Source organism: Rhinopithecus bieti, unplaced genomic scaffold, assembly GCF_001698545.2.
Source record: "Rhinopithecus bieti isolate Rb0 unplaced genomic scaffold, ASM169854v2 scaffold_36008, whole genome shotgun sequence".
In the NCBI taxonomy this organism is placed as follows: domain Eukaryota; kingdom Metazoa; phylum Chordata; class Mammalia; order Primates; family Cercopithecidae; genus Rhinopithecus; species Rhinopithecus bieti.
This window is the reverse complement of record NW_016816204.1, coordinates 3,283,103-3,298,243: the sequence shown is the minus strand read 5'-3', so window position 1 is coordinate 3,298,243 and position 15,141 is coordinate 3,283,103. Positions and strand designations below refer to the sequence as shown.

The following is a 15,141-nucleotide window of genomic DNA, read 5'->3' as shown; positions in this document are numbered from 1 at the left end:
AGATGCTTGCTGACTGGCTGAGATACACTTTGGTGTCAAAACTCCTTTGGAGAACTTCAAATGCTGGATAAATGAATATAAAGCCAATGATAATAAGTATTATATGTATTGAAAGATGTGTAATAAATCTGCATTGAGCAGATGCTTTAGATAAGACATTTTACTAGAAATGAGTAGGACTTACAAAGATGGCTAAGGCTTTGTTCCTCCTATCAGGGGAGTTCATGGGAGCAGGAGGGAACACAGGTGGGAGGAATGAGCACATGCTACACGTGGTCATTCTCTCTTGGGGCCAGTGTCTTTCAATGATAATAACGATGATGATGAACAAGATGGTTACATGCTAGAGACAACGCTAGACCCTTACTTTATATGATCTTGGATCTTGTTGAGAGGTAACTGGCATTGTTCCGATTTTAGAGACAAGTAGACTAAGATTCTGAGCCCTAGGTTCTGACTTGCCCAGAGCCACACAGACCGCAACACAGTAGCTGGAATTCAGACCCAGGACAGCAGGACACCAAAGCTCACAGCCTTCCCACTTCCCCTTGTGCCCCTTCACCCCCAGGCTCCAGGAAGGAGCTAAGTGCTTGGGGACCTCAGTGCCCTCCTTCTCTCTGCCAGGTACCTGAATTACTTTGCCACCAAAGCGAGCCCCACGGGTGTGATCCTGGACCTCTGGGAAGCTCTGCAGCAGGACGATGGGGACCTCAACAGCCTGGCGAGTGCCTTGGAGGAGATGGGCAAGAGTGAGATGCTGGTGGCTGTGGCCACTGACGGGGACTGCTGAGCCTCCTGGGACGGCGGGCTGGCAGGGACTGACAGGAGGCAGGTGCAGGGAGGCCTGGGGGAGCCTCCTGATGAGGATGTTTGGCCTCTGCTTCCTCCCAGTTCACAGCCAGAGTTGCCTCTCCTCCTCCTCTTCCCCAACCCCCAGACCACAACCAGCCTTAGAAAATCCATGTACTCTGTTGTTAGAGGGCCCAGAGTTCCTTCTCCATCCCCGCTCTCTGTCTCTTGGCCTGAGATCTCTGTGCGGGAACCAAGATGGGGCTGAAGCCTCTGGAGTCGGTTGGGGCAGGCAGGAGGCCCTCCCTCCACCCCCTTACCCTCAGCCTGGCAACTTCTGAGTTCCATGGGTTTTAATTCCGTTCTTTGTTTTCTTCCTCCATTATTGATTTATCCTTTCTCCCTAAGCCCCCTTCTGCTTCCACGCCCTTTTCCTCTTTGACAGTCAAGTACAATTCAGACAAACTGCTTTCTCCTGTCCAAAAGCAAACAGGTAAAGGAAAGAAAGAAAGCTTCAGACTGCTAGTAAGGCTTAAAGAAGAAGAAAACCACCAAAACCACAAGGGAAAAGAAAAACCCAGTTTCTTAGGAAACGCTAATGATTTATTATCCAGATTATTTGGATAAGTCCTTTTTAAGAAAAAAAAAAAAAAAAAGAAAATGAAAAACAACACAAAAAAATAGAAAACTCTTTTCTTGAGTGTGGATGAGAATGGGCACACTCACACTTCTGGCCAGGAGTGAATGTGCCTCTGTGTGTGTGTGTGTGTGTGTGTGTGTGTGTGTGTGTACATGTACATGTGTGCATTGGGGAGAGAGAGACTGAACAGAATACTTTGCTGCTAACAAATCCATCTTGGACTAAATTCTGACAAGCCCTCAGTTTCCCTAGTTGTGCAGGGAGTAGATCAGACAGGGTTTTCACTGTCTAGATTTAGCTGGCTAGATTTCCCTCTAAAATCTTAAGCAGATGCTGAATCCATAAAGCGAAGGAGTGCTAAGGGCTGGAGTGGGTGGGCCCTCCCTCCCACAGCCCCAGGGAGATACCTCTGGGCTCCTGGGAATCTGGATTAAGAAAGTTGGGATGAAAGAGGAGGCCAGCTGTGAGCCAGGGAGAATGTTCCAGTCTGGTTTTGGTCTGGTGGCTCCTAGAAAGGGATGTGGCTCAGAAGTGGGACTCAAACAGAGAGATGAAGTGGGGGAGGAGAGTCCTCTACAGATATCTCTCTCCTGGGGGCTGGATAGCTTTACCCTAAGGTAGGGCCAGCCCTGACACCCTCATCCCATCCTCAGCCCAGCAGGCTCTAGAGCAGGGTGGCGTTCTCTTGATGGCCAGGAATCCAGAATCTGCCCTTCCCCAGCCTTGGTTTCTCCTTCTGCAAAGCAGAGTGGTGGCTGAGAGGTCCTTTCTAGCTCCAGAAGCCGGAGCTTCCCAGTGTCAGTCAGCCCTGCAGTGTGGGAGGCTGGGAGGCGGGTGGCCTGGCTGTGCTTTGCATGCCCAGGAGTAGAGGAGGAGGCTGAGAAGCTGGTTTCCCAGCTCCGATCTCCACAAGCACCTCCTATAACCCTCCTCTTACCCACCCTGCCACGGTCTGGGAGATCTAAAATAACCTTTCCCAGTGGGTGGGGTTGCCAGGGTAGAGGGGACGGCACACACCACCCCTACCCAACCTGTTCCAGGGGCCTTGCATGGTGCAGGATGAGTCTCTGCCCTGTGCAACTGCCTGGCAGTGGCTGGGACAAGGATCTTGCAGCCAGCACAGAGGCCTCATCAAAGGCCTCTCCCTCTTGGCACTCCAGGCAAGGCAAGTGCCAGCTTCCCCAACACTTCCAGGCAGTGACCATAGGGCGTGCCCTAGCAGGCCTCTGAGCAGCCATTGGGACCCGTCTCAGCACATCCTGGCCTTTGAAAGTCTGATATCCTGAGAGGAGGGCAGGTTTTAGGGCCGCAGTTCCAGCCAACGTCCCCAGCTTGGCTTCCCTGCCATGGACTCGGCAGCTCGCAGGGCTTCTTACCACCCACCAGCCCCCTGGGGTGTGGCCTGGCTGTGGGCAGAGGAGGACTTGCCTGGAGATTTGAGAGAGGATTCCTTCTACCAGGGCTGCTGAGGGCCAGGTCTGCATCAGGGGCTGGACCCTGAGCGGGTCCAGAGGCTGAGACTAAGGCTCTCAACCCTGGTGCCTCCAGGCACCAGGATGCTGCCTCGGATGAAGGAAAGTGCCGGGTGATGGGCACGTTCCCTGCCAAAGTGCCCGTCCCATGGGCTCAGCCTCAATGGTCACTGTTAGCCCACGCACACGTGTGGGCCTCGGTCACGTGGCTTTGAGGGCAATCTGACCAGGCTAGACCACACGTGCCATGACAGGGGGTGCCATTCCCCTTGCAGCCTCTGACATGTCCACATGCAGCCTGGCAGTCCAAAGACCAGGAATCGAGTTGCAAATCTGCCATTAAACTGCTGTGCGACTTCAGGCATATCACTGCCTTCTCTGGGCTTCAGTGTCCTTTTCATACCTAGAAGGCTGCAGTCTGAGGCTCTTTGGGTTCAGACACACCGTTATAGGCTTCTGTAGGGGACCCCGTGATCTGCCGTGCCCCTCCTCCCTGTTCTTTTCTGTCCTCCCCGCCCCACCCTCAGAAGCTGCTTGCTCTGCCCCCAGGACAGGAGCTTGACAGATGAGGTGCAGCCAGCCACCCAGGTGCCATTTCCAGTCTGACTTCTGGAAATGTGCACCATGTCCTAGAGCACAGACCCATTGACTGGAGCCTCCTGGGAGGGTTCAAACTGTCCAGCTCTACGAGAAATGCCCAGAAAGAATTTGCCGACTCCATCCGTCTGTGGAGGCTGTCTGCCTCCAGGGTGGGATCGGTGGTTTCTCCTCCAATTCAGACCCGAGAGGTAGCCCCAGAGGGCATGTACCTGGTGGGCAGCAGCTCAGGTACCTTTGGGGGTTGCAGGGCCCTTACACAGGTGTTTCTCTCTCTCTCCTCTCTGGGGTGCGCGTGTGCGTACGCGTGTGTGTGCCTGTGCTGTTCTCTGTGAGCACATCAGGGTGCCCTTCCGAGAACACGTGCACGTGTCCCCACCTGAGCAAGCGTGTGTGTGTGCTCCTCTGCGTCCCAGGTTTGGACGTCTGGAGGTTGGTGTGCCTGCCTTCTGCCCTCCCTGAGCCCACAGGGTCAGCCAGTGTATCTTCTACGTGCCTCTCCCTCTGCCTTCTCTCACAGTGCCCCTGGCTCCAGAGCTCAGGGGTAGGGGTTCTCCTGAAGGTGCAGGGGACCCTCCTCATCTCCTGGACCCTCCAGGGCACTCTGGTCCCTATTCCCCAGCTCCCAGGCAGCTGAGCCGGGTCTCTTAGGGGAGGTGACCAGCAGCTTCAGTGCAGGGAGCTCTTGGTGGGGCAAAGGGCTGGACCCCTGCCAGGTCCGTGGACATGGTTATATGCCCGGGAGGGGCGGGTGCAGGGCCCCAGGGATGGCCCCCAATCCCACCTCTGTTTATTCTGTAAACTACAACCTATAAATAACCTTTAGCATTCCTATTGTAACAAAATTAATTTTTATGAAATAAATTATATTTCCTAGTCTAATAAAATCTGGGTTGCATTTGGCTGTCTTCCTGTTGGTAACTGGGAATGACTGTGTTGCTCTTCTCAAAAGTCCATGGAAGGTGGAGGTGTCATTGTCAGTTCAGAGCTATCTGACCCCCTTCATTTTATAGAAAGGAAAACTGACTCAGAGAGGGGTGAGGACTTCCCTACAGTCACACAGCAAGGAGGAGCCCGTGGTGCATCCCGGTCCCTGTGCGTCCGGATCTGTTCAGGAGTTTGTCGTGTGAGTCTGCCAGGGGCTAGGTAATGGGTGAGGGGGATGACACAGAGATGAAGCCCCAGCATCCCTGACCGTCTCTGAGGAGTTCAGAAGGGAGTATCCCCAAGGGTGCTGAGGCTGCGGGGTCAGTTCAGAAACCTCACCTAGGATATATGACTATTGTGCAGGCTGAAAGGGAGTGATGGGCAGGTTGGAATCATATGACTCCACCCCAGGCTGCCAGGCATGGTTGGGCAGGTAACGCACTGGGCAAGAGTACCATATCTAAAGGGGAGGGTGGCTCCATTCCCATGTATGTTGTAGATTTGTGTATTTGCTGAGATGTTTCCAGCAGATGGCAGTAAAGGGGTCTTGTGCTAATACAAGCAGTACCTTGCTATCGAGGAGAGGTTGTTCTAATGTGCACAGAGGTGTTGTAAGAAGACTAGCAGCGGCCCCATTTCAAGCTGGTCCCCCGCGCCCTGTGAACCTCAAGTCTTTCCCTTTGTGAGTTGAGTCTGGCCTGAGCATTTCCCAGCATGGATTGCCTGCTCCATGAGTAGGTTCTTTAAATTTGGGGTGAGAGCACCCTCTGGCCCCATCTTGGACAGTCATGTTGCCCATCAGCATGTTAAAGGCTCTGAAAAGCCCTGCAAGAAGAAGCTGGTCTCCTCGTATTAATGGAGATCCCAGATATATTTGACCTTGGAACTTGTTTTCACAACCTGAGTATGTGGTGCCTATAGGCCCTGCCAGCCCTGACTTTCTGGGACCTGTGGCTCTGGGTTCTATGTGGCTGTATCACCTAGCTGTCCCCCTGGGAATGAGGAACGCCTGTGGGCTCGGTCTGAGACTGAAAGTTACCAAGACGAGAAAACCCACGTCTGTCCTCTGGCAGAGGAGGTGGGGCAGGCAGGGCACAGTGGCACCCACCTGCATGCAGACCCCCAGGCTCAGATCATCATCTTTCCCTGGGGACCCAGAGGACCTGGAACGGTCACATTCAGCATGACCTTCCTAGCAGAGATGATTTGGGGGTAAGGATTTATAAGGGAGAAGAAGAGGAAAGGGACAGCTTCATGAGGATGGGGGGTGAAGGGAGGGATACAGGGGGCAGGCAGCAGCCCAGCTAAGGAGTGGGCAGAGCCAGGCGTGGGGCAGCTATTTCATGCAAGTAGCCCCCACAAGCAGGCAGACAGTCTGGGGTCCCCCAGGAGTCAAGGGGACCCATTTAAATTCCTTCATTCTCTACCTGCCACTGTCCCTTGGAAGCTCACCTAAAATCAGGTTGGGCAGCAGGTGGGGTGCAAAGAATTCTGGTCCTGAAGGTTGGGGACCTGGGTCCCAGCCCTGATGCTGTGGAGTCACTAACCTTCCCTGAGCCTCAGTTTCCGCATCCGTGAAGTGTGGGGTATAGACCTGCTACCCTGTGAGAGCCCTCTGGCTGGTGTAATTCTGTAATTGGCGGGGCAGGGGTCACGGTCCTGGCTCTAGGCAGGAGTGTGACAGCTTGAAACCTCCTTTCTGTGCCAAGCCCAGGGGATGGTTGAGGGACAACCAGGAGAAGGCAGCAAAGGGGCTGGTTGCAGCCTGGGGCTGTGTGGGTGCCCAGTGAGGGGCCAGACCCAGTGGCACAAGAACCCTCCCAACCGGCCAGCTTGTCACAGCCAGCACACTGCAGGCCTGTCACTCGTGAAGGTGTGCCCCCTTCTCCACTAGGAACCCTAAGAAGAGGAAATCCACTCCAACTCCAGCTGACAGCTTGAGGTCAGACACAAGAAAACCTCATCTAGTACTGCCCAGCAAAGTTTCAAAATCTTTGTCCATTTTAATTGAAAATGATACAGCCTACCGTTTTAAAAAAAGAAATCAAGAGGTACAACAGACTCGGTGAAAAGTAGATTTCCCTCCTTCCTCTGTCTCCACTTTGTTTCCCTCTCCGCCCTGTCCCTAGTCCCCACCCCACTCCCATAGAGGCAATTGCTACATTTCTTCTGTAGCCTCCTAGGAAGATCTGTGCACATACAAACACATATTTGTAGGTGTAAATATTTAAATATAATGGGTTTGATCCAGGAGCCTCAAACCCTTGAGGTATAAACATGAAACAGTTTTATTTTTCCAGTAACTGCTCAGAAATTCATTTTGTCGACGCCGTCCATCCCACTAGCTAGAAGCCTCCCTTAACAGCACATGGAGGTCCCTGGCTTTTCCCTTGCTTGCTGTTACTAAGACAGTCTCATTTTGTTGCTAAGGCTCAACCAGACTATCCTGGAACTCCATCATCACCTTTAACTAAAGCTCTCCGAGAGCTCCAGTGCAGGCCACTGAAGGCTGGGGCTGCCTGCCTCCCCCTCTCTCAACAGCGATGTCTCCCTCCTTCATCATTTGACAGGAAAAGCTGCCATCAAAACCCTTCTGTCTCCTTCACCAGCACGGGCATCTCACACCAAGATCCCAGCCTCCCTAGAACTGGGCCTGGAGAATCCAGTGACTGTTTGTTATCGACAAGACACTGTCTCTTTTCTTTTTTTGTTGTTGATACGGAGTCTTGCTCTGTCGCCCAGGCTGGAGTACAGTGCCATGATCTCAGCTTGCTGCAACCTCTGCCTCTCAGGGTTCAAGCGATTCTCCAGCCTCAGCCTCCTGAGTAGCTGGGATTACAGGTCCCCGCCACCACACCCAGCTAATTTTTGTATTTTTAGTAGAAAGAGGGTTTCACCATGTTGGTCAGGCTAGTCTTGAACTCCTGACCTCAGATGATCCACCAGCCTTGGCTTCCCAAAGTGCTGGGATTACAGGTGTGAGCCACCATGCCCAGTCAACAAGACGCTATTTCTACCGTAACACCTGCCCTGCATAGAACATTCCAGGGACAGACAGACCTGGAGATGAGGACTTCCCAAGTCCTGATTTTTCTTTTCTCTCTCTCTCTTTTTTTTTTTTTTTTTTTCTGAGATGGAGTCTTGCCCTGTCGTCCAGGCTGGAGTGTAATGGTGCGATCTTGGCTCACTGCAACCTCCGCCTCTCAGATTCAAACAATTCTCCTGCCTCAGCCTCCTGAGTAGCTGGGATTACAGGTGCCTGCCCAGCTGATTTTTGTATTTTTAGTAGAGACAGCATTTCACCATGTTGGCCAGGCTGGTCTCGAACTCCTGACCTCGTGATCCGCCCGCCTTGGCCTCTCAAAGTGCTGGGATTACAGGTGTGAGCTGCTCCGCCCGGCCCAAGTCCTGATTTTTCAAAACACAAATAGTGTAGGGGACAACCATGCTCTTGTTCAACAACCCATTCAGCCAATTGCATTGGTCACCTCCAGGGTAAAGGACAAAAGTTGCACAAAATGCCCTTGGGAGCCTACAATCAAAAGAGGAGACATGTCAACAGGGTGAGGGGCTTTGGAAGCTCAGAGGAACTCCTGACCAAGCCTGGGGGTCCAGAAAGGCTTTCTGGAAGAGATGATATTTTTCAACACTGGGGTTGGTTTCCCTGAGACACAGCTTCTCGGGTATGCATTTTGTGGGAGACACTTGGAGGCAAAAGTTTACAATAGCTTTCTTTCATGAAACTTCTTGGCTGGGTGTGGTGGCTTACACCTGTAATCCCAGCACTTTGGGAAGGCGAGGCAGGAGGATTGCTTGAGGCCAGTAGTTGGAAACCAGCCTGGACAACACAGTGAAACTCTATCTCTACACAAAAAGTTTTAAAAAATTGCCAGGTGTCACACACCTGTAATCCCAGCTACTTGGGAGGCTGAGGCAACAAGATCCCTTGAGTCCAGGAGTTGAAGGCTGCAACTTCAACACGCAGTGATTCCTGAATGGGGTCACTGCATTCTAGCCTAGGTGACAGAGGGAGACCCTCTCTCTAAAAAGAACAACAAAAAACCCTTCTTACTAAGAAAAGATGTTGATGTCCCTTTAGCAAGGTAGACATGAAGGCTGCTGTCTGCCAGAGGTGCTCAGATGGTCACAGGCCCTACTCGCACCTGTTTATATGAATGTTAGTTGATGTCCTCTCAGTGACCCCAACCCAGGAGCTGGGGAATCTGGGGAGGGGCACCAGTGAGTTCCTGCTTTCCTGCAATCAGGAGGGGCTGGGCATCCAGGCCCACTGGGGGTGGCTCGAACCTGCACAGCCTAGTTCCTCAACTTAAAACGCTTCCTCAACATGAGGGTCCTCAATACCTAGAAATTCAATAAATACTGCTGTAATCCCCAGATGGGCCCAGCACTGGGGGAAGGGGATACATCAGGCCTGGACTCAGCCCCCAAGCAGCTCACAGAACACAAAGTGAATTCACATAGCTGGTACCACACACCCTGAGATGGTACCAATAGAGTGTGTGGGGGCAGGAAGATGGGAAGGGTCCCTCTAGCTGCCCCGCCTGGAGAGATGGTGATGTGTATGCAGGTGGAGATCAGGGCCGGGATGCAGGGAACAGCAGTATCCTGGGTGCAGTGTGGAAAAGTCCGGCATGGGGAGAGTGGCTGGGGAAATCCGAGAGGGGACAGGAGCAGCCTGGGTCTGGGAAGGACAGAAGAGTGTGGCTCCCTATTTGTCACCTGCTCTAGGTTCACATAGATGTGCTTCTGGGTACTGGAGTCAACTCACAGAAGCTGGGCCTCAGGAGTTTGTCCACAGACCAAGGGTCAAAAACATGAATGTGTCCAGGCTGCTCAGTCATGTGAATGAGAGAAGCCGCCAAACCAGCAATTCACTTCACAAAGAAATGTGCCTGCTCAGCTATTTCTTGAAACATCAGGCTGTCTCAGCACATCATTCATTTCTCACTTTTCTTAGCAGCACGGGTCTCTACTTGAGTGAAATAGAGGACAGATAACCTATTCAGTGGCCTCTCACATTTGGTTGCAGTGCTATAGGGAAGCAATAGGGAGAAGTGGGGACTACGGCCAACTGGTGACCACAGAGCCCACTGGAAGGGGTAGGCTCTCACTACCCATATCTGTGAGTGCCCAGGACTGCTCCATCCTCCTGCTTTTAGAAACCAGAAACCAGGATTCGGAAACATATGTGAAATCATTCTATTTGTAACTGTTGGCTCAAATTATTTGTAAACTGCAGGCCAAACAGGATCCATCCAGTTTGTGATCTGCTGGGCAACGGGAAGCTATGGGAAGGTTTTGAAGCTGGGGAGGGTCAGGCTTAGGTTCAGGGATTTGCTGGCCGGGACACAGTCCTGAATCCCTGGCCCTCTCTAGAGACTGCCAGGGGCCCCTGCCCAGGTGTTGCTTTCTCGGGGTTGCATCAGGGGACCATGATGCCCACACCAGCTACCTCCCTCTTGCATTCCTCTGTGGGATGGTGGGTAAGGCTGGTCCTCTCCCCACGACCCTCTTCTATGCCTGATGAAACTCAGGGCAGGGCGTGGCTACCAGGCCCTCAGGTTGCAACAATTCCCCTGCTACCAGGTTCCCAGGGACAGAGGCCCAGCACCAACCTCAGTAAATACTACAATTACCCAAAGGGGGTGCACCGGGCAGAAGCTATGGCCAAGGACTTCAGGGGTTCATTGGGATCTATTTCACAGGCTTCTAGGATGGCAGAGATGGGGGTCCTTGGCTGCTATCTAATCCATCGTCATCTGAATCCAGAATTCCCTCCACAGTGGCTCAGACAAGGGCTTCCCCAGTTTCTCCTTGAATACTTCCAGAGATGAGGAACTCTCTACTTCTTAATTGTAATAATAGCTGGCATTTTCACTGTAGGGGCTGATTTTACCCACAGGAATCCATGGGAGTAAGTCTAAGCTTTCCACTCCATACCACCTTTGCAAATATTTGAAAACAGCTTTCTTGGCCCACCCTGCCTCTTCTCCTCCTCTGAAGTGCTCCCAGTCTCTCGCATGGCTGGGCTCAGCGTCCATGTGCCCACTGGTGCTCCCTCGGGGTTCTGGTGGCTTGCCTCCATTTCCTCAATTCCCACAGGATAATTATGAAGCTCACATTATCCATAGTTCCAGCTCGGCTGCAGGTTTAAGGAAACAAGCTTTGGGGTCAGCCTGACCTTGGTTTATGGCCACACTCTACCATCTGCTCTCCATGTGACCTTGAGCCAATTACCTAAACTCCTGGAACCTCAGATTTCCCAGCAATAAGGATGACAAGCCCTTCCTTATAGGCTTCCTGTAAGGACTAAATGAGGTAATATGTGTAAATATTAAGAGAGTAATCAGTATGAATCTCTTTCCATTTTGTCATCATTGGGATCAATAGCAGTTGCAGGTGTTTCTCTGGATGATCACTATGACCTCTCGCCCATTAGATGAAGATAAGAAGGAAGAATACACTCCTTGCATTTGCAGACACCTGAGATTACAAAGCACCATGTGCCCTACATTTTCTCTTTTCATGTAGCTAGGAGAAGGCCAGTGAGCCACATGGCTAGAGCACTGACTGCCAGTCCAGTGCTCCCACTACAGCCCCACGCAGTGGGAAACACAAGCCAGCTGTAGCCCTTCCTCCCCAGTCTGTACTGCCCCTGACATTGATGTACCTTTGTGGCATTCCCCAAACACCTTCATACCAATGCTCTCCTTGATTACCAGAACTAATCCCACTGCCATGCCACTGGAGACAGTCAGGATAAGGACCCTACTCTTGGCCTCATAGATGGAAAAACACAGGACAATTAGTACCTTGCCCACCTGGGTTGGAACCAGAACTCCAGAGCATCTGAGCTAGCATAGATGATTAGCCAGGTTCAATCTCAGCTCAACACAATCCTGCTTCCACTAAACAAACATTTACAGTTCTCATGTTGGTGGAAGGAAGACAGACAATTTAAAAATGTGATATGTAAAGATACACAGAAAATAAAGCCAGGTTATGAGTGAGGATAACTGGGGAAGTCAGGGCAAGACCACTTCAGCACTACCAAAACAGATATGGGGATCTGAGAAACCAGTATCTTAGAGAGAAGGGAAGCTCAAGGAAATTTGATATTCTGTCCTTCTCCCCTCACCCCAGCCCCTCTGCCCAAGTCACTTACTGATTTCTAATCAGTGAGTGCCAAACTGAAAGCAGCAGCTAAGAGGCTGAGAAACCAAGCAGAGCTTTTGACAGACCACTACAGGGGACAACACTGGGAGTGAAGGGGGAGCCCTGGTCAACAACCCAGCCCTTGACCTGGGGTCTCTGAAGGGCCACAGCCCAGGATAAGAGCAAACAGGAAGCAGATCAGGCCTTAAAAAGACTGAAACCCAGCCATTCTTAATCCCCACTCCAATCACCTACCAGAAGCTAAAAGTAATCCTCCTTGTGGGAAGATCAGTATGCCGCTAAGTTTTCATTTACAATGTCTAACACTCAGTAAAAAATTACTGGACATCCCAATAGACAGGACCAAGAAAAATAACAGATAATAGAAACTACACATACATACATCTGAGTGAGCCCTGATTCTGGTCATCTTTTTATCCCCTGAGTCCAGACATCTAGTGTACTCAGGACCCAGTTCTGCCCACCTGCCCAGAGAGAGAGAGAGAGATATTCCAGATCTTTGACACCAGGGACTATATCCCAAGCCTGACACTGGACAGAAGATCCTTGTTCTCACAGACGCTAAGTCCACTTTCGCATGAAGAATAAATCCTTACCACACAGAGACTAGAGCCCTAGACTTGAATCTCACCCTCTCCGGACATCTGGTTGACCCTGGAAGCCTAGACCCCTGATTGACTCTAAGAACTGGCAGGTCCAGACCCCCATGAGGACAGAGAACGAGTCCTCCTACCCACCTCACTTGAGACATGAAATCCTCACACATACCTGAACCAAGTCCTAGACACACAGAGTCCAGAGCCCCAGACAAGAGCGTTACCTCCACCCAAAATCTGGTTGACCTGAGACTGCATATATATACATATGTATATGGGGCTGGGGACAGGGTGGTGAAAGAGTCTAGGGTCCAGATAGCTGGTCAACCTTTGGGTGAAAGAGAGGTCACCCACCAGCCCCCTGGAAGTCTTGCCCTTTGGGCACTGCGGCAGGATCGGATCCCATGTGTGGCCACAGGTCCAGTGGGACAATATGAAAGCAGCCACCACTGCTTTCACATTGATGTGACTGGGACCAGGAAGGATCTGGATTCCCCAGGCTGGTGAGAGCCCCGGATGCTGACCTCCTTCCCAGTGCCCCTCAAACTGTGTTTCTCTTTCCAAAGAGGTGGGAGGGTGGCAGGGCCAGCACTGGGGCATCCTCTTCTGGCCCGACTGTACCTTCAAAGGAACAGTAAGATTCATAGCTAGCTTCTTAACAGAAGCCATGGAATGCAAAAGGCAGTGAAATGATCTTTAAAGTGCCAAAAGAAAATAAGCACCAATCTAGAATTCTAGACCTGGTGAAAATAGGGCAAAGGGCATTTCCAGGCCAACAAACATTGAGAAACTTCATTGCTAAAAGACTGACATTAAAAAGAAATGGAGTCTTTGGGCTCCAGAAATGTAAGCCTTTGGGTTTACAGGAATGACTCCAGGAAGAAGCAAATGTAGGAAGGTATGAGGAACAATGAGAATGGGTAAATATGTGAGTAAACAGAAATTAATATGAACTGTAAAAAAGAAAAAAAAGCATCTTGTGAGTTTTAAAATAATGTATGTTAAAATGGTAACACAAAAGTTGGGTCAGGGTGAGTGTAATTAAGGTATTCTAAGGTACCTGCAACACTGGGAAAGTGGGAAACGTACTACTAATTGATATTAGAGCCTAATAAATCATGTATGGATAAATATAAGCCTAGAGAATATTTAACTTATAGAAGTGAGAAAGAAATAATTTTTAAAATTGATAAATCCAAAAAGAGACAAGAAAGGAGGGGAAAAAAGGAACATAGACAAGGTGTGCTATTGGGAAAAAAGTAGTAGCGTTAATTCAAATATATTTGTCTATCAGTAATTATATTAAATATAAATGGACAAAAGACTTCAACTTAAAGGTAAAGATAGCTAGAGTGGATTTTTTTTAAGTATATGCCCCATTTACCGGAAACATGCCTTACATATAAGGATATCTGATAAAATTATAAGAATGAAGAAAGATATATCATAGGAACACTATTCAAAATGAAGCTAGTATAATTCCACTAAAATTAGAAAATACACATTAAGGCAAAAACCAAAACAAAACACACTACAAGAAAAGAAAGCCATAGACCAAACTCTCTCATGAACAAAGATGCAAAAATCCCAAGCAAAATACTAACAAAAAAAATTAAGCAACACATTGTTTTAATTATTTATTTATCTATTCATTTTGTAGAAACAAAATCTTACCATGCTGCCAGGCTGGTCTTAAACTCCTGGCCTCAAGCAATCCTCTTTCTTCAGCCTCCCAAAGCACTGGGATTACAGGCATAAGTCACTGCACCTAGCCAGAGTAATATTTTTAAAAAGTGATACATCATAATCAAGTTGGGTTTATTCCAGAAATGCAAGGCTGATTTACCATTTGAAAATCAATTAATGTAAATTTACCACATTAATAGAATAAAGACAAAGATCATATGACCATCATAACAGATTATATTTTCCAATTATCACTGCAATAGTATGTTCCACTTGACATGCTCTTCTTCCAACTTGACCTTGGCACTCTTCCATCAAGAGGTGAAGTCTATGTCCCCTCCCTCTGGATCCTGGGTGGACATCGGTGACTCCTTGACCAACACAGTACAGCAGAAGTAGCCGTGCCTAACTCTCAAGGTTGGATCCTAAAAACACCCTGTATTTCCTTAAGCCTAAGAAGCCACAGAAAGAGGTCACTTGAAGGAGTTGTAGACAGTAATCCCAGCAGAAGTCTAGCCCACAGCCAGCATCAATTGCCAGACACAAGAGAGGGAGGACACTTTCAGATGATTCCAGTTCCCAGCCTTTGGGTCTTCCAGCCGAGGCCACAGCCATGGTGGTCGAGTGAGGATGCAGCGCAGTGACAAGGCATCCTCATCCCGCCCTGTCCATTTCCCAACCCACAGAATCTGTGTCATAACAAAGTTATTTTGGCACCACTACATTTGGGGGTCATTTGTTTTGTAGACATAGTGATCAGAGGAGAGGGGTTTCCAGGACTTTAAGAGTGTTCACTTTCTCGTTCTGGGTGCTGGTGAAACAGATGTCACCATTCTGTGATCATTCATGAACTCTACACTTATAATCTGCACACTAATCTCTATGGAGGTGGTACTTCTATAAAAAGAACTCAAACAAGAGTACCAAAGAAAAGCAGGGAGGGGACGCAGAGCAATTTCCCTGCTGTAACCGTGCAGCAGGAGATAGATTGGCACTGAGAAATGAAAGCATCCCTAACTGGTGGCCTCTGTTTTCTCTGTAAAGACCATCTCCGGGAGGGGTGTGTTCAGGGGCCTGGGCCACGTGGAGGAGGAAGATGGCAACGGTTCTTGCAGCAAGCAGGAGCCAAGACACGTGGTAGGCCTGCAGGCAATCCTCAGGCCCATCTGGCGTTGATAACTGTGAGTTCCAAGTGGACGCACTGGTCTGCTGGGGACTCTCCAGTAAGGATGATTTG

The 15,141-nt window shown here is 50.0% G+C and overlaps 1 protein-coding gene across 1 annotated transcript in view; it reads left to right on the top strand.

Moving 5' to 3' along the window:
• UNC5B (unc-5 netrin receptor B) overlaps positions 1–4,385 on the top strand; it is a 91,853-nt gene extending 87,468 nt beyond the window's left edge. Inside the window, 1 exon segment of the mRNA XM_017854647.1 lies at positions 625–4,385. Coding sequence (XP_017710136.1) covers positions 625–790 — 166 coding nt within the window. The 3' untranslated portion in view covers positions 791–4,385.
• Positions 4,386–15,141: the final 10,756 nt, after the last annotated feature.